The 19,471-nt window shown below is 46.0% G+C and overlaps 1 protein-coding gene across 6 annotated transcripts in view; it reads left to right on the top strand.

Annotated features, from left to right (window-relative positions):
• Positions 1–559: 559 nt before the first annotated feature.
• The window catches only part of GALNT18 (polypeptide N-acetylgalactosaminyltransferase 18), a 362,102-nt gene continuing 343,190 nt past the window's right edge, over positions 560–19,471 (top strand). For all 6 annotated transcript variants that reach the window (XR_013404005.1, XM_077963393.1, XM_015114859.3 and 3 more), the window contains exon 1: positions 560–1,240. Coding sequence is in view for 5 of the 6 variants with exons in the window: in XM_077963393.1 (XP_077819519.1) it covers positions 1,006–1,240 (235 nt within the window). In the remaining variant the exon portion in view is untranslated. The remainder of the gene's footprint in view (positions 1,241–19,471) is intronic.

Consider the following 19,471-nt stretch of genomic DNA (forward strand, 5'->3'; position numbering starts at 1 on the left):
GTTGGTTCCTTTCAGCCAGGTTTAGGGCCAGGTCTGGACACATTCAGGAGGCCGGTGGCTGAAGGGCGGAGGGCAGGGTGGAGGCCCAAGTGAGGCCAAGGAAGGAGTGGATGCCCCTGGGGCTGGCACTTCCTTGGCTTCTCAGGGTCCTGGCAACCAAGAAAAGATTCCAGGAGTCGACCGGTGGCACCAATGCGAGAAGCCCCGGGCGGATGAAAGAAGCTGACCCGTGCGACCCCCCTAAAACCAGAAGATTCCTGCCCAAGAGCAAGAGATGGAATTCCCCTCACCGAGGAAGCTGCCGACCTAAGGGCTGGGACTGGAAGCGCGCCCTCTCCGGGAGCTTCGGGTCTGGGGCAGCCTGCGAAGGCGCGGGTGGAGGCCCGGGCGCGTCCCTGGGGGCGGGAGCCAGGGGCGGCCAGCAGGTGGGGCCTGGGGGCTGGACTCCGCCCCCCGCTCCCGCCCCGTTGGTCCGCTGCCGCTCAGCACCTGCCCCTCTCCAGAGCCGGAGCGCGATTGGTGGCGGCGCTTGTCGCTCGGAGGGGGCCGGGCCGCTCTTATTCGCGGCTCTCCCAGCCGTCGCAGCCGCTGCCGCGGTTCTCCTCGCAGCGCCGGCCGGTCGGACCGCCAAGGCAGCCAGCACTGGCGATGGGAAACGGTGTGGCCGCCGACACAGGCAGTGGCAAAGTTTCCCAGACGTACACATCTGGGCGCGCGGCTGCCGGCTACCCGTGACCCCTCTAGGAAGGGCTCAGGGATTTTTAATTTGGAAAAAATTCCACCTGGTTTCCTTTGTCAAGGTCTCTCCGGGTGGCCAGTAGCAGGAGCTGCAAACTTGGGCACGGCGGCTTCACCGGCAGCGGACCGGGCTTTGGAGAACCTCAGGACTCAGGTGCTGGGGTGCCCAGCGGCTCCGGACGTGCTACGGGGTGTGAGCGCGGGGGAGTCCGGGGCGCGCGACAAGGAAGGGCCCCCGGGAGCTCTATATGGAGGAAGGAGCCCAGAATGGTGTGCACCAGGAAGACCAAAACTTTGGTGTCCACTTGCGTGATCCTGAGCGGCATGACTAACATCATCTGCCTGCTCTACGTGGGCTGGGTCACCAACTACATCGCCAGTGTGTATGTGCGGGGGCAGGAGCCAGCGCCCGACAAGAAGCTGGAGGAAGACAAAGGGGACACTCTGAAGATTATTGAGCGGCTGGACCACCTGGAGAATGTCATCAAGCAGCACATTCAAGGTACGGGCGCCCCGGAAACTTGGGTCGCCCATGAGGCCCGGGAGTGGCCCGCGCGGCGCGGGGTGCGCTAGGGCTGGTGCGCATCAACTCAGCCACGGCGGGGCTCTGGGGCCGCAGATGCGTGGTAGTCGTGGGGCCTGAGTGTGAGCTCTTGCCTGCGTGCGGGACCCTCTGTCTGCGGCCGTGCGCGCTTCCCCGGGGCACACGTGTGTGCGCAGGGCTGCACGCGCGGATGTGTGCAGCTAGCTGGCGATATGGGGGCGCGCTGCGCACGTGTCCAAATGTGCGTGTGACTCTGGGCTGGTTGCTCGCGGGCTCTCGGGATCGCACACAAGTCCTGCTCAGAATGTGTGTGCGTGTGAATGTCTGTGTGTGTACAAGAGGGAACGCGCGGGCAAACGAGCTTTTTTGGCCACTGTAGGCGTCAGGCGAGATGCCCGCGCGGCGGCCCTGACTATTGGCAGTTAAGACTCGCAGGTTGCCGGACAATCGAGGCTAGGAAAATTGCGTGTTTCAGCCCCAGCCCCAGTCTTGCTATGATCCCGTTGGTACGCGATGGGGAAAGCAAGGAGAACCGCTTGAACCTATAGCAGTCCCTACCCCCACCACAGCCCGCGGGTCCAGGACCCTCTCCAGGAGCAGGTATCAGCGCCGGCAAGTAGCGCTGGAGCTTGAGCTCTGTCCACTGTGGTGATGCTTCCGCCCAAGACTGGAAGAACACGCCCTGGGCTGCGCCTTCCCGGCGGAGCCGCCCAGGACCGGGTGAAGGCCGATCCCTCTGGTAGCTCCACTCTTAGGCCCTGGGGGCAGCCGGGGCGGAGCAGACAGACCTACCTGGGTTGAGTCTGAAGTGTAAGGTTACTCTGGTTGGGTGCGCTCCAGACCAGTGCGGAGGTCCAAAGGGAGGGTGGGGGTTGCAGGGCCCTCTCCCGAGGCGACCTGGTCAATGAGCTGTCAGAGGGAGGGGATGGAGTTCTGGGCCAGGAGCACTGGTGCCGGGCGCGCGCACACACACACACACACACACACACACACACACGCCCTCACGTCCACACTTCTTCGCCTCCCCGCGCCCCCTGCTTTCTACCAGGCATGTGATCTTCTTAAGGGCAGGGCCGAGCCTAGTTCCCCTGTAAACCTAGCAGGCCCACCAGGCTGAGGGGCCAGAGCATGGCAGACCTTGGCAAAGTCGAATTGAACTGAAGTCTTCCCCCTCCTCCCCCGCCCCCCGCCAGGAGCACTCCCTTTTGTTTACACGTGGATGTCTGAATTTCAATCCTTGCACCTGCTGCCCTTGCCAGGGTAGAGATGGCTCCTCCGTCTGAATTTGGTGTTTCCCCGGGTGTCCAGAATAGTTCCTTCCCTGGAGAAGGTTCAGGGAGGTTCAGGTGAGTGCAGGAGACGCATCCACACCCATAGTGCTTCCTGACTAATGACTTCAAAACAAGCCCATGGGTTCGGCACCTTCCCAGAAAAGAGAGACATAGACAGCTTCTTCTTCAGACCTGCCTCTGCCTCTGCCTCTCAACCTGGCACTGGGCTTGGAAACCAATTTACCTATCTGTGAGTGCCTGTTGCTATTATTTCTTACGTGTCCTTTTCCATCAAACAGATCTTGATGGACTATTAATCAGCAATAGAAGTACAGTGTTTCCCCCAGGGTGATTCAGAATGTTCCCCGGGAGACACAAAGCCATACCTTACTTTGACATTTCTAGTTTGCCGACAGATTTTGAGATTTTCATTCACAGATTCTGTGTGTGTGTGTTCCTGGAAAATGATTCTCTTGTGCTTTTCTTTCTGGTCAGGCAGGAGGTGAGCAAGGTACTGCTCAGGGGATGCCATTAACCCCTGAGCCTGTCATGGAGTGGGTGCCTGTCATGTGGAATATGGACCATGTCATATGATTTCTAAGGTTCGACATGCAAACAAGCATAATGTTGAAGTTGAAAGCAAGCATTGTGATTTTTCTTCCCAGAAACTTTATAACTATGTGTTGTTCAGCACTTTGAAATCTATACCTGAAAAATTGGAGAAGATGGGTTAAAAAAAAGGAGGCAGGGTCCCTAAAACACATGTTGTTCCACTTGTACACATGCAGTGACCCCTGTGGGTATTCAGAAATAACCACAATCTCAAGACAGAGGGCCAAAGCTGCAACCTATAGGAAGGTAAGGAATGGTCAGTGACTTGGAAAGACTGGAAATGAGGCAGGCAGGGGCAGAGGTTACCAGGTTGGCTGTGCCATTATGGTGTAGCAATGACCAGCTGCTCCCTTTGCGGTGCTGGGGCCATCCTGAGCTGGGATTTAGGGAACAGAGGTAAAGGGCCTATAAAATTTGGGGCTGATCAAGTGCAGCTCTCTGAAGGCAGAGGGTGGTAAAGGACAATAAGATCAAGCTCTTGTGCTTGATGGTACAAGCTGTTTATGTGTACCCCACTGTCAAGTTCCCTCTAGTCAGCATAGCCCTTAGAACAATCCAGTTTACTTTGCTGAGCTGGAGGGAATAAGGGGTAATAATAATAGCTAAAATTATATAGCACCTAGGATGTGTCAGGCCCTATTCTAAACACTTTACATATATTGACTTATTTACTCTTCACAACCTTATGAAGTAGGTAATATTCGCTCCATTTTACAGATATGGAAACTGAGGCAGGGAGAGGGTATATGATTTGTCCAGGGTCACACACTGGTGTGTGGTAGTACAGGGATGTAAGCTCAGCTAGTGTGGCTTCAGAAGTCTAAGTTCTTAGCCACGTACTAAACTGTCTCCCAGGAGGGCCCCAAGGTCCCTTGGAGTCCGTTAACAATGGTGGAAGTGGGTGTCAGAGGAAGAGACCTCAGAGGATGGCTGAGGGGTGAGGGAGTCAGCAGCCTTCCCACTTGGAAACGCTATAGATAAACTCAGGAAGCTCTGGGTTTTGCTTTGTTTCATGTCAAGAGGCAGCGGTTCCAGTCCCTTAACTAATGTTTGCTGAACATGCAGGACAGTCCCTGGCACATCCTACAGAAAGCAGCTGTGGGGTGAAAGTGTGGATGAATGGATGAGTGCAGATGCCTAGGGCCACGTTAGTCATTAATGAAAGTGTTACCACTCTCCAAAAAAGATGTTTTGCTTTGGAGTCTTGTTCAGGCTCCTCTTTTCTTTAGAAGGAAAGTCTCCCGGAAGCTGCAGATGTCACAAAATGTTCTGCAGGATGTTCCACAGGACTTGCAATTAGAAGAGGCTTTGGAGCATCACCCCAGAGGTCTGTTCTCGTCATGACTGAAAAGTTCATTTTCGTCTTGGGAGTTGCAGTGATATTTCATTTTAATTTGTTTTCTGATTGAATGATTTAATTAGATGGTGTTTGGGACTCTCTTGGGAATGTGAATTGCAGTTTTGAGAAGTTTTTTGACCAAATAGATGTTAAATGAGAGGGTGGATAACTTATGAGTTTTTAAAAAAAGCATCCCGGGGGTTTAGAAACACAAAGTAAGTGTTAGTAAGGGTCAGGTTCCCTCTATCTCAGGAGTAGAAAGATCTGATGGCTTGACATGGTGAGGTGGATGAAGCAAGAATTTGCTAAAGGAGTTCTCAGTGTTGGAGAGTGCAGGAAATGGAAATGTTGATTCAGTTCTTATTTTGGAAGTTCCGCAAAAATAAAGATAGCTTTCTTCTTTTCTTAGTAGCTTTCTGAATATGGAAAAGAATGTGCCAATGTTTAGGAAAATATTTAAAAATGCATAAAACTGCCCATAATTCATTCTACCCTAAAAATCAGTTTGCATTTTGAGCATTTCCTTCTAGCTTTGTTCATTTGCCTCCATATTTCAAAATGAAGGTGTAGTCATGTTTTACATGAGTTTTATATTCTGCTTTGTCACTTTCTTTTTGTTAATGAAGCGCTTTTTTTTTTCCATATTTGCTACATAGTTTATTGGTTCAACATTTATCTGTTGGAGACCTAATGTGTGCCAGACACTGCACTGGGAAAGTGATTGGGGATTATAGTGGTGAACTGTACACTAAAGACACTCTACAAGAGTACGGGCACTCTTGGTCCCTGTCATAGTGGACTTGTTTTCAAAGGACAAAGAATCCCTCTTAGTCGATGTGATCAGGGCTTCAGTTAGTTAATAGAAAAACTGGTTAAAGAGGAGAGTACAACAAAATATTACATACATGCCTTAAATATTTTTATTTTAATTTTATCCAAAATGTGCATTCATTTGCAAGACTCTTGATATCAGGCCAAAGTTTTGTCTTTGGAATGTATCTGCCATTTGGCGTTCTGTTCATCTTCCTTGCACAAACCACTCCCATAATGTCCTGTTTACAAAGTTTGATTTCTAGTTCTGTTTTCTTTAAAATTCATTGAACACTTAAAGGTGCTTATGAAGCAGTCTCAGCGTAGTAGCCTAAATTGTTACGATTTTTGTCTCATCTTTTGCAATGGTTTTGCTCACATGTAATTTGATTGCTTTTCTTTAACTGACTACCCTTTATAAAGGCTTTGCAAAGCACTTAGAACTTAAAGTAATTTTCTTAGAAACAATGCTCATCTTTTTAGCAGTCGTATTTCATTGGTTTATGTAATACGTGATTAGATTATGCTGTTACAGTGACAAGTACAAATAGTGTAAACACATTTGAGAACAAACCCACTGGACGGCTGGTAAGTGTACAACTCGACTATCTGCAGGAGCCGTGGGCAGTGGTACTAGAGACAAATAGGGTTTGTTACAGAGGGAGTGGCAAGCATAATTAATCTGGAGAATTGATTAAATGGAGAGTTTCTAAAGAGAACTTTTACTGTATTTTTAATGACTGAATAGTATTCTGTCATCAGTATACCATTACTGATTCAACCACTTTCCTATTATTGGACATTTGTTTTGCTATTATAATTAGAGCAGAAATGAACATCTTCACCTCACTGTTTTTTGATTATTTTTAAGGATGTCTTTCCAGAAGTGGGATTAGTACTGACTCAAACAGTCTGAACATTTTTATGAAAGATTGTTTTTTCAGAAGGAAAGCCTTTCTTTACAGCCACCAGTAGTGTATTGTTGTACCAATGTCATGGAGCCTGGCCAGCATTGGGTGTTATCATTCAAATTTTTCTGAGTAAATGTAATCCCTGTCAAATGCTCTATTCTTTTGATTTGTACTCCTTTGATTATTCTAGAACTTAATATCCTCCCCAACCCCTGATGTTTGTTTTATCTTGTGGGACTATTTGTGTCCTTGCTCACTGTTTTCTCAGACTATCAGTGTTTGGCCAGGTGTGGTGGCTCATGCCTGTAATCCCAGCACTTTGGGAGGCCAAAGTGGGAGGATTACTTGAGCCCAGGAGTTCAAGACCAACCTGGACAATATGGTGAGACCCCCATCTCTACAAAGAAGAAGAAAAAAAGACTCTCAGTGTTTCTGATTTGTGTATTTTACGTATTTTTTGATAAATAAATGTTTTGCCTGTGTCCTATGTTACATACATAATTTTAGTTTTACATAGATGCCTTAGGGCAGTGGTTTTCAAACTGTGTCCCCAGGAGCCCTAAACTTGTAGAAGGTTTGATCTGCGGCCTGAGAATTAAAACGGTTAAGTGGGGTCTCCCAGACTCTGCCTGTAGGTACTCCCTCCCCTCCCTGCAACAACGAAACTCCACTGTCTTCTGTTTTCTATTTGTCGTTCTATAAAATATTTCATTTTTAAAAAAGGTTCTACTTCTTTTGAAAACAAAGTTGAAAATAACTGTTTTGGGAAAAGAGGAAAGATCAGATTGTTATATTTTTGTGAGGGATGATGGTGGTATAAAGAATTCAGGAGAGTAAATAAATCTAAAAGGAAATTGAATTGGTGGGTGGTGTTCTTGTAACATCTATTTACCCTTCTGAATACCATGATTAATAATGTATTACATTATGTGACTAATTTCTAAATCCATTATCTTACTTCATTGAATCAAGATCATCCCAACAATGGAGAAATGGGTTATTAACTGCATTTTGTTTCCTGAAAGTTTATTAGTCATATTATGTGCATATGAATGCATACCAGGTCAGTAACAGCAGGTTGTTCGCCATGACTACAAATCATTTATGGTCCCTAAGAATCAGCAAATGTCCTGGGCTTGGATGTTTTTCTGTCTCCTATAGCTTTGGATGTCACTTAGAATTGGCTCATGTCCTTCTCATCTGATCTTTGACTTGGCAGCGTTTGTGAAAAAGAGGATGTGATGTTTGCTGAGTGCTTGGAGTTTATTTGAGGAAAGAGTGTCATTTAAATAGTAAAGCTATTTGTCCTCTGGAATGAACTGTTGCATGTGAAATTATATTAGTAACAGTGATTGACATTTTGAAAGAGTTCAATAGCAGGACTTAGGAGTTGAGCCTAATTACCTTTGTTAATAGTTCAGAACCACAGCTTTGTGAAGAAGAAAAGCCTTGCCAAAGGACACAACTTTTCCCCATGACCAAAGAATCTTCATTTTTAGCCAGAAGTGTGTAGGCTGTAAAATAAATGAATTCCACATTCTTTCCCACTCACTTGACATAAATTGTTATTTGCCCTTGATAAGTAAGTTGGTGGAGAATCTCAAGGAGAATTCAGAATGAAAAGTGTCAGAAAGCCACAGTCTGGTTTTGTCATTTATGAGGGCCTTGAAGGTCAGCTTTAGCCACTTGGGTTAGGCTGGCCTATGTTTTCCCAAAGGTATTTATGGGATTCAGAGTCACATACAGAGTTACTGGAGCATCTTCATTACCATCGTATAGGATTTCTGACCTCATTTCACTTGAATAGCTGAATGCCCTTGATATGCTTTGAATGTTTGTCTCCTCCAAATCTCATGTTGAATGTGGTCACCAGCATTTGAGGTGGGGCCTCGTGGGAGGTGTTTTTGTGAATGGCTTGGTGCTGTCTTCCTGATAATGAATGAGTTCTTGCTGTATTTGTTCATGTAAGAGCTGGTTGTTTAAAGAGCCTAGCTCCTCCTCCTCCTTCTCTTCTTCTTCTTCTTCTCCTCCTCCTCCTCCTCCTCCTCCTCCTCCTCCTCCTCCTCCTCCTCCTCCTCCTCCTCCTCCTCCTCCTCCTCCTCCTCCTCCTCCTCCTCCTTCTTCTTCTTCTTCTTCTTCTTCTTCTTCTTCTTCTTCTTCTTCTTTTCTTCTCTCTCTCTCTCGCCCCTCTATCACTGTGACATACCTGCTTCCCTGTTACCTTCTGCCATGATTGTAAGCTTCCTGAGGTCTTCCCAGGAGCCCAGCAGATGCTGGACTTTGAATAGCTTGCAGAACTATGAGCCAAATTATAAATTTTTAATTTTATGATTTACCAAGCCTGAGGTACTCCTTTATAGCAATACAAAATGGATTAATACAAAGCTGTTGTCTTGATTTGGGGCTTGAGGGTCTCCTTTGGTTTGTGGTGGAAAGCCAAGCTTGGCTTCTTGTTAGCTGGGTTTTATCTAGGAGATGGGGACAGACAGGCTGTCCTGTGGAGAAGTACATTGCTGAGCAGTCCACTTGGAGGGATGTTACACAGAAAGCTCCTGGAGGAAAAACCTAGTTGAATGTGAGTGATAGATGTAATCAGAAGGCAGTGTGGTGGGCTTTGGGGAGAGATAGAATTATGCAAGAAGCTGAAGGGCAGAGGCCATACAGGTTGCCATACAGGCAAAGTGGCTGAGGTCCACTGGTGGCTAATCCACCTTCAGTGAATGGTGGGCCATGCTGTTTATGCTGGCCTGGAGTGTCTCTTGAAGGGTGGAGCTTCTGCCTTGGATTTGGCAGGGATGTGGTATTTCATGGCTCCTACAATTGCTATTGAATCTCACTTGCCTTTGGTGTTAGAGTCAGCTCCATATGTAATGCAATGCTTGAGCCCAGGGGTCCTTGAGGTTTCCCCCTTCCTCACACATATGCCCACATACAGGGCATGTGCCGTAGGGCAGGGCTAGGAGGATGCACCTCCTAATACATTGCATTCATTCTCACTCCACCCTTTCTTTTCCTACTTGAGAAAGCATATTAGTATGCAAGGGAATGTAACAACCTTGAAATCCCTTTAATTTATTAGAGTTAAAGCTAATCATTCATAAGCTTTGATACTTAAATTATTGTTACTCACTAATTACCTCACAACTGTTCCACAGCACGGTATGTTGTGGCAGTGATTGGGAATGACTGCTGTTCTGGAATCTTCTCTGTGGATCTGTATACCTTTTATAGACCCCTGTTGTTCCAGTGCAGCCAACTGGAACTTTAAGCAAAAGGATTCCTGGTTATACGAACATTTAAGCTTTGGTGGTTTTTCTGACTACACGATTATGGATTAAAATATGTTGCTAGACAGATCATCCCAGTGGGGATGCAGTTCTGAGATGTAGTTCTCTTTCACTGCCTGACATTCAATTTCAGTTTTGTGAAGGTTTATTTTTGGGAGATGAAGCTGTCTTTAATGATGCTAGTGGAAACCCCTGAGTGTCCAGCCACAATAAACATTGAGTGGCTTCCCGTATGGAGCCGCTGCTAAAATGTTTTTAGAGCCAACAGGCATACTTTGCTGGGCTACTTTCCATTGCCACCATCCTTTAAGAGCTCACAGAAATACAGTGTTTGGGAAGATCCAGAGAAGTGGCATCTACACTCTTCACCTTGGGACAGGTGAGAACAATGAAAAACGATACCTACAAAGGAGGCTTGTGGCCAGTTCTTTAGCATGAATAGGTTCATTCCACAAATGCACTGAGTTTAAGTCTCAGAGCAGAGTTCCCTGATTACGATTGTTGAGTGCTGCATCTTAACAAGCTCTGGTGCTTTGTTGGGCTTCGCCAGTCTGACTTGTGCGTCCATCTCTGTCCCCTGGGAATTTGGAGTTAAAGGCCATTGAGATCCCAGAGGAGGAGGAAGGTAATTCAGGGACTCTGGCAAGACAGGATTCGAAGCTTGGCTTAATAAATGTTGTGCTAATGGCATCTGGAGATTTAGGAGAACAGTACCAAAATTGCTTAGGCCAATGGATATGAGAATTAGAAAGCTAAGGAAAGATTTGAAGTGACAAATGAGAATCCTAGCCAAACCCTAGATTTATTTTAAGAGCAACAGGCATATAGAGAATTAAAGATTGATTGTATCAAGGGAATGGAGGAAGACAGCTACGGTACTCCAGTATGTCAGGGACTGGCCCAGGTGCTGTCCAGGCATGATTACTTGATTTATGTATTTTAATGAACAAATATAGTTGTAATTTTTAAAATTAGCGATTCCTTTTCATCTTCACAACATAGTAAGGTAGAGTTTTTAGACATAAGAAAATGAAGACTTAGAGAGTTTGTCCAAGGTAGGTCACAGGGCTGATGGGTGGTAGAGCCAAGAAGGGAAACTGGCTACAAAACCAATGCTCTCTACGGAATAGAAAGGAGGATGAACATTTCTCATAGAGAGGAATGAGAGATCATCTTATCAAAGATGGTGTTTGAGTGTAGGCTCAGAGGCCTCAGGTCAAGTGGGAGGCCAGGCAGGGGCTTGGTTTGCATTTGTGTCCACAAGGAACCTGGAGGGTAGGGTGGCCAGCAGTAGAAGGCCCTGGTCTAACAGGGTGAGGGAGCGGCACCACAAAGCTGTGGACAACATTTTCTCCTAGGTCACTGCGGGGCCTCCAGGAACTGGTCCTTGTCAAAAAAGCAGAGTGTTCCAGCTGCAGGCTAGAGCTCTTTCAGATTCATTGCGACTTTTGAGCACCCAAAATGTCCCGGGCACCGGGCTGAGTGCTTTCCTGTGCCCTGGCATAGTCACATGTCTTTCAGGGTGACCAGCTTATCCTGATGTGCCTCACGCTTTCCTGTTTAAAACTGAAAGTCCCAGGTCCAGGGAAGCCCCCAATTCCCTGGGCAAACCTGGAGGGTTGGTCATCCGAGGCTTCTCACAGTGGTAAATTCTGCTCCGTGTTAACTCCTAGCACCGGGGTTAAAATAGCCTTTCTGATCGTGCTGCATCCAGTCTTTGATCTCTGCTCTTGAACCTTGACTTGCTTGAAGGTTACAAAGAAGAAGGTGAGGGTCCACAGCCCCTTCCCCATTTTCCCTGCCCACACAGGCTGCCTCCTCTCTTCTTTGTTATTCCTTCCGCTTTGGCATTCTTTGGTTTTCAGCTGTCTGAGCCTCTCAGGATTTGTAAAGGAAGAAACAATTGCTGTAAAGGAAAGCTCTAATAAAGTGGTTTGGGCACAAAACATCAGCAGCTGTTTATTTGCCCAAAACAGTAGGAGTCCATATTAATAACCTTGTGAGTTATATGCTGGGAAGTTAAAAGTAAGCAAGAATCTTACTCAAGACCCACAAATGTAACTTTATTCCTTTATTGAACTAATCTCTCTTCCTGTTTATGCTAGTGACATTTTCTGTTATCCATGTGGAAGATCCTTTTTGATCTTCCATTACAGATTTATTTAGCTGTGACTTGGTTGGCATCCCAAGGCAGAGGGGTTTTCTGGTTTCTCTTTAGTGCAGTTACAATGCTTTGTGTTTATATGGTTCCTGCCTCAAAGGATTTCAACAATAAGTGGGACAGGCTTTGTCTAATTAATCATCATATTTCCCTGATGGGAGAGAAGGAGCTGTTAAGAGGAAGGGAGAGTCTCGAGAAGGCTTCAGATCTGTCAGTTCATGGGCTTGGAGAAGTGAGTCTTTTAACGTTTTGGTTTCTTCCACTTCCAAACCTCATTTTTAATAATAAGTGGATCCTCTAATTTGCATTAGTTTCTAAGAGTAAATGGAAGAAGGTATAACATGTGGGAATTATGACATGGAATGTCCAACTCAATAATTGGGCCAGGCCTTTTATTTTGTGAGAACCTGGGGATTTATATTAGAAGAGGAATCCAATGGAAAGTGCATAGAAGAGATCAATCAATCAAGAATGGGAAAAAAAAAACAACCGGTGAAGAAGGACTATAGAAAAATAGGTCTGAATTTGTCTGGAGAAGAAATGGGAAGAGGAAGAGAATTAATGTTTGCTGAGCATCTGTGATGTGCTGAATACTTTACACCTGTCACCTCATCTTAACCGCATAAGCAGGCCTGTGGGATGGTGTTATTATCCCCATTTTACAGATGAAGAAATTGAGGCTCAGTGACTGTAATGAGTTTATCCCAGGTTTAGCAGCTAGTAACAGATAAAAGCCCATTACCACTCTTAAGCTCCTTAGTAAGGGGCGAAGGGCCCTCTTGTTTTTCTGCTCCTTTGATGTTAATCAAGAGAATCCTTTCTTTTAGTAGAAACGTTGAGACTGGAAGAAAACTTTTTGAGGGTAGTGAAGTCCTGAGGTGCGTTACCAAGTGATTAGTTTGGCAGCCTCCTTTCCTGGAGAGGTAGGAAGATGACTGTGCCAGGAGCTGACCTGGGCTCAGCTCTCTGGAAGATTGAGAGAAACTCTAGGTATGGCGTTTCTCTAGGCCAGCTGCATCATTTTTTCTTCCAGTAGCAGACTTAGCATGAACAAGATCATCTCCACTCACTCAGGCCATAGCTTTATTTTGGGGGTCCTCCAGGCTCAGGGCATGGGGTGGGGTAGGGGACCATAAAAGGGGGACTGGTCTACACAAAGTCAATAGCAGACATGGCCAGGCCTTCCAGGAACTTCCCATTTAATTGAGGGATGGAATATTTGGAGTTAAATGTATGAAATGGTGGGCCCCTAGCTATGTGGGCAGTTGTAGGAGGTGAACACCAAGGCTGGCATTGTTTATTGTGGTGTGGGAATGGGAGGAAATAAAACCACCGTGAGGAGTTGGGAGAAATCGCACTCTCCTCAATGTTGGCTGGGAGTTTGACAGTGGCCTGTACCCCTGCCTTCTTTTGGTATGTGCTCAGATTCTTCCCTTCCTTCACTGAACAAGCATTTATTGAACACCTGTGCTGGGGATGTATCAGTGGAATCAGGGCAAAAATATGAGGGACTACAATTAAACGAGGAGGTGGTCAGGGGCTCTGCTATAAGCAAAGACTTGAAGAAGGTGAGGTGTGCGCCGTGTGTATGTTTAGAGGAAGAGAGTGCCAAGCGGTGCGAACAGCCAGTGCAAAGCCCCTGTGGCAGGAGTGTGCCTGATGTGTTTGAGAAACAGTGGCCAGTGTGGCTATAGCAGGGTGATGGTGGGAAAAGGGGGCAGGGGAAGACGCCAGAGAGGGGCTGGTTGGGAAGCCGGTTGTGCAGCCTCAAAGGCCACTGCAAATGGAATGCTCTGGAAAGACTGGGGAGCTACCAGAGGGGCTGAGCAGAGAGGCATCAATGCAGGCTGTTCTGTGGCTGCTTCCTGGGCACCTCTTTTGGGCTCGGTACTGTGCCAGGCATGGTGGGAGATGATAAAATATATGCAACACGCTCCTTTTCTTTGAAGAGCTCATAATCAGGCTGAGAAGACAAAACAAGAAACAGTTAAGGATCTTTTGCAAGCTAACTCATGTAATGAGGGTTAAAATTGAATTCCAGAAGAGCGAATTGTCAGAATAGACTTCATGGAGGAATAGGGACTAATGACGCATCTCTGAAGAATGAGGAGGATTTAAGGGAGTGGAGTAAGAAAGATTTGGAGAGGGCTAGTTATGAAATAAATCCAACAATTACCTTCAAGAGGGGAGCCTGAGTATCTCAGCTAGTGTGGTGGAAAAGAATGTGCAGGTAGTCATGAGAATCAGTGCTGCTGTTTACAGTTTGGGTGACCTTGGGCAAGTCTCTTCACTTGTAGTGCCTCAGTTTCCCCAACCATAGAAATGAAGACAATTGACCAGACGCTGTGGCTCATGCCTATAATCCCAGTACTTTGGGAGGCTGAGGCGGGCAAATCATGAGGTCAGGAGTTTGAGACCAACCTGACCAACATGGTGAAACCCCGTCCCTACTAAAAAAAAAATACAAAAATTAGCTGGGCCTGGTGGCAGGTGCCTGTAATCCTGGCTACTCAGGAGGCTGTGGCAGGAGAATTGCTTGAACCTGGGAGGCGGAGGTTGCAGTGAGCGGAGATTGCGCCATTGTACTCAAGCCTGAGCAACAGAGCAAGATTCTGTCTCAAAAAAAAAAAAAAAAAAAAAAAAGAAATGAAGACAATCGCCCCTTAACGATTGTAGGATTGCTGTGCTGATCAAATGAAGTGATGTGCAGGCAAGCAGCCCCACCCTATGTATCAGGTGGGAGTTATTGGGAACAACATGTTCCCCTTTTCAGTCTTCCTTCATTCCCTCTTTCCTTCATTCCAGTTTTGCTTGTTGAAGCTCACATAGAAAATACGGTCAGGAATATATTTTCTGGTTGTAACACCTAGTATATCAGATTTAGCCCCATTTCATTGCAGTTAGTTAGGACTTTCCCACATAAGTCAAGCCTGAGATGGTCATAAGTTAGGCTCCAGGGGAGCCCAGACTAATGCTGGTCACATCTCAGCTGAGACATCTTGGAAGATCTGCTCCAGGGCATCTTGGTGTCACTGACCGCTGCTCTGAAGTTCTGAGCCCTCCAGACTGGGGGCCTGCCCTTGTTTGTGGAAAAATATTTGTTTTGTAAAACCTTTACAAATTTGTTTTGTAAAACCTTTTGTAAAAACTTGGCATTGCAGTGGGCAGCAGACAATGCCAGGAATGTGCTGTGTTGGTTGAAACCTTGGCTGGTGGAAGAGTCATGCAGGGTGTCCGGTTACCTGCTGGGTTAGTCTCATTTCCTAGCTCCTTGGTGAAGAGTGTCTTCTTGAGGACAGATTTTTCCTTTTCTTCTATCTCACCTTTCAAACCAAATTGAAGCCACATCAGCCTATCTTCCTGCCAGGATGAATTTGATTTAACTCAAAGCAATGTGACTTATAATTTCAATTGCAGGCAGGAAGGTGTGATTTAAGACAATTGTCAGGAAGATTCAATTTAATCTTTTCTTTCTTCCCCCTCTACAAAATGTGCATTTTGTTGCATGATATAATTTTGATATACATTCTTTACAATTCAGAGATAGATGTAGTTCACATTGGGAAGGTACACTCTATACTTTTTTATAGCACTTATCTATTTAAAGTGCTTTTTAAAAAGATTTCTTTCCAATGATAGCAGAAAACTGAGGGATGGTTTTGCCTCTTTACTAGAGAGAATTGTAGCAAATCATTCTGAAACTTTCCAGGCAGTAAACTATTTCTTGATTAACAGGGGTTATTTTGGTCACTTGTTAAGATACTTGCCTTAATGAAACAAGAAACATAATTATTTTATTTACCAAAATGGAGCAATTGTGAATTTTGCTTATTTTTCAACAAGAGCCAGCTGTTTTTAGCAAAATAGGCATAAGTATTTTCAAGTTTGTAATTACTTCAGAAACACAGAAAGTATGCATTGATTTTTGTAAACAGAAAATTAAATGTCTTCTTTCACTCTGGTCAATAGTGGAAACTTTGAGTATTGTGTTGCACAGCTCAGTGCAGTCACTTTCTCTTTCCTCATCTATCAACAAAGAAGGGTAAACCTTCCTACTTTTGCAGTTCTTATATCATATCCCACTGGTGAAGGTTCTTGTCTAAAGGCTCTCTAGTTAGAATCAGAACATGTTAGAGTTGCAAATAACATCAGCATCCTCCCCCTCAAACTGCTGAAGGATCCAAGACCCAATGCAACTTGGTGAATACCCTGAGGACCCTCTACTGGGTCCTGGAGGCCCTGGGTAGGGTCTAGGGATCCTGATTTGAAGTCTAGACAATTTTACTGTACATCCAGTTGCTTCCTTCAACTTCAGGAGAAACTTGTGCACCAGGAAGGAAAATCCTTATTTGTTTGTTCTCAGATGAAACCAGATGCTTATGGGACAAAGAGGTGGGCAGCTTTTCAGGGTCTCCCTTGGATGGGGTCTCCTCTCCCTGGCCTGCTGACCAGGGCCTGACCTCGGGTCCAGGCCATGCATGACAGCTCCTAGTGATGCTGCCTCCGTGTCTGGGAACAGAGCTTCTTCCCAGTCCTTCAAACCAGAGTGATGATTCAGATAGAGGGAGGGCAGAGATTTTATGTCAAGGAGAGGAAAAAAGAGAGAAAATTCACATTTATCAGCCGTGTACCAGGCATTTAGCACTGTTTAATCCACTTCATATTATTTAATCCTTGAAATAAGGCTGTGAGATAATTAGCCCCATTTTACAGATGAGAAAACCATACTATCCTGTAATTATTAGTCTGCTTTTCTCATTAGACTGTTGATTACTTAAAGGCGGAGACTGGGTCCTGTTTTTCCTGTTTTCCAGTTTGTCACACAGTGCCAGGTATACAGTAGGGGCTAGGTAGGAGTTTGTTGAGTGAATACATGAATAAATAAACCAGCCTGCCTAAAACCTCTCAGTAAGAGGTGGTACTAGGATTCACATCCAGACCTCTGGCTTAAAGGCTGTCTGGAAGGGAAGCCCAGGGACAGAAGAGCTGGCTTTCATTCTGGCTTTGGGGATGGCTTCTGAGAGGCTGTTCTATGCTATCCCTTTGGGTCAGGGACAGGAACGCTCATGCTTCTGGGGTCTCTCTCATAGCACCTCATAGCTGACACTGCTGTGTCAAGATTTAATCAAAGGAAAGCTGAAGCTCAGTGGTGTGTGTGTGTGTGTGCGCGCGTGCGCGCGTGTGTGTGCATGCACACGTGTGCAGTGTGCTTTCCGCACTGAGCTCTCCCAGGGATCAGCTGGTGAGAGAAGCCTGAAGCCTTCAGGGGACCCTGGATGTCTTCATTTTAATAAAGCTGTCACTTGTGGTCACTTTCAAACTAAAACAGTCTAGTGGGTACAGAAGGAAAAAAGTAAACTGCACGAAAAGCAGAGAATGATGCCAGAAAAGATGCAGGTAAACAGGGCGTTTCTGCTTCAAGAGGAGAGACAGCACTGAAGTCATTTAAATTGACACCTGAAGAGTCGCTAGAAAGGAGAAAGCATAGCTTCATTTTCAGGAAAGTAAACAGAGTGCTTGGGGACCCCAGCGGTAAAGGGAAGTTGGCGTCTGGCTTTCCCTCTGAAGTGGAAACAGAAGGCCTCCTGTTGATCCCGAGGCCTGTGGGAACCTCAGAATGGACTCCACCACCTCCGGGTGTCTTCAGGCTGGCGGTGGCTGGCGGTGGCTGGCGGCCTGGCAAGTTAGGACTTACTGTTCGCACTCAGGAGAGAGGTGTGAGGAAAGGTCTGCACTGAGGAGGGGGAGCTGAGAGAGGGCAACCCCGAGGTCAGAAGAGGGTGTTTCTTGCTTGCCTGTGGAAATTCCTTGAGGAGATGACCGAGGTGTCAAGCTGGGCAGCCTGGACCTCCGAGTTATCTGCTGGCCACCATGGGGATCGCCCACCCATGGGTGTGGGTCTGAGTTTGGCACTGCAGGCCCTTCTCCACTTTCCCCAGGTGGGAAATGGACGCAGCAAAAGTTCCTCCTCAGACTGCCTGTCGAGCACAGCCCATTAGCAGGAGCCTCAGACAACTATGATTTTTCTTTTCCTATTATTCTCTGATATTTTCAATTTGAAAAGAGACATTTAGGCAGTAGGGTGGAAGAGGGCATAGTAGACATAGGGGAAAAATTGAAAATGTCATTTAAAAAGGACTATTCCATTCTTTTTTTTACCTCAGCAGACAGATGGCTGTCTCACCTTTTGCTCACAGCCAGGAGCAATAGCCCGTGGGTCAACCGAGGAGAGCAGTGATTTTATTTTCCTTTTCATTTCAAACAGATTGTGTAACCCTTGGGGTGTGGGGGACCAGTGGAATGAAGCTATGGGCTGGGAAACTAATTATGCCTCCGTGCATGGCTGAGCTAGTTAATACCAAACTGTCATTGAGGCTGATTCTTCCCTGGGGCAGAAAAGCTTCCCAAATTCCTTATCTCTTTCTCTTTGCCTTTTGGGTTTCACCAGTTTGAGAAAACAGGAGCAAAATTCAGGAAGCTTCTCAAAGCTCTGAAATGGTGCTCTGCATTCTGGTTGCTAAGGCTGCATTCTGATCCACATCACCCTTCCCTCCGCCAAGCAGACTTGGTGCCAGGCGGGGTCTAGAGTCACTTGGACTTGCCTCAAATCCTGGTGCTGCCTTTTACTGGTGTTGCCAGAGGCTGCCTGGGTGTCTAGGGTTGGATGCAGATTGCTTGTCCACCCTGTCCTTCCCCACTCCCCAGCAGTGTGGGATCAGGAATGGGCTACCTGAGTAGTAAGCCTCTCTCACTTCACTGATTCTGAAACTGAGACCCAGCTGTGTGGATGGTGTGGTCAGCCCAGTGCCACTGATGGAGACCATGCACAATCAAGGAGAATAAGACATTGAATAATGCTCTTAATGGATTTTTAACTTATTAACCAAACCAACACAATCTTTGAAAAATGATCTTAGTCTGGGCTGCTATAACAAAATACCATAAACTGTGTGGTGTATTAATAACAGACACTTATTTCCTCACAGTTCTGGAGGCTGGGAAGTCCAAAATTAAGGTATAGCAGATTCAAAGTTTGGTGAGGGCCCAATTTCTTGCTCATAGATGGCACCTTTCTGTTTCACATGGTAGAATAGACAAGATAGCTTTCTGAGGTTCCTTTCATAAGAAGAGTAATCCCATTTCATGAGGTCCACCCTCATGGCCTTATCACCTCCCGAAGGCCCTGCCTCCTAATACCATCACCTTAGGGGTTAGGATTTCAACATATGGATTTGGGGAAGGGATACAGACATTTAGATCATGGCAAGTGGTTACACATATATGCGTAAGACACGTTGATTTACTTTATGATAGCAAATGTTATGCTTTGCAATAACTCTGATTTCAGTAGTTTCTGTCCCCCTTTTCCCCTCTCGGGAGACCTTAGACCATGCAGTCCCCAGCTAGCCAGATGTCTCAAATAACACTGGATCCAATAAAATCCATAGATCTTTTTAAGGAGAGAAAATGAGTTTTAAATATGGAGTGGAAACATTTAAAAATATAGCCTTTTTGACAACATGAAGATTATGAATATTCAGTTTGGACAGAATCTCAAGCAATTAGGCAGATGCATATTTCCAGGGAGGGTATGTTGCTCTGATGGTTGAGGGGGTGGGTGCTGTGTATCATTTCAAAACTGGATTTCCTTGGAGACTTCAAAGTTTGATTTTAGGAAAATATGGGAATGAAGTCTCAGAGACAGCTCTATACATTCCCCCACCTTTCGCAGGCCACACTCCCTTTGGCCACATCCATACAGTTAGGCTTTAGCTGAGAAATCTGCTAAAATCTAGAA

The sequence above is a fragment of the Macaca mulatta genome, chromosome 14 (genome assembly GCF_049350105.2).
Source record: "Macaca mulatta isolate MMU2019108-1 chromosome 14, T2T-MMU8v2.0, whole genome shotgun sequence".
NCBI lineage: Eukaryota > Metazoa > Chordata > Mammalia > Primates > Cercopithecidae > Macaca > Macaca mulatta.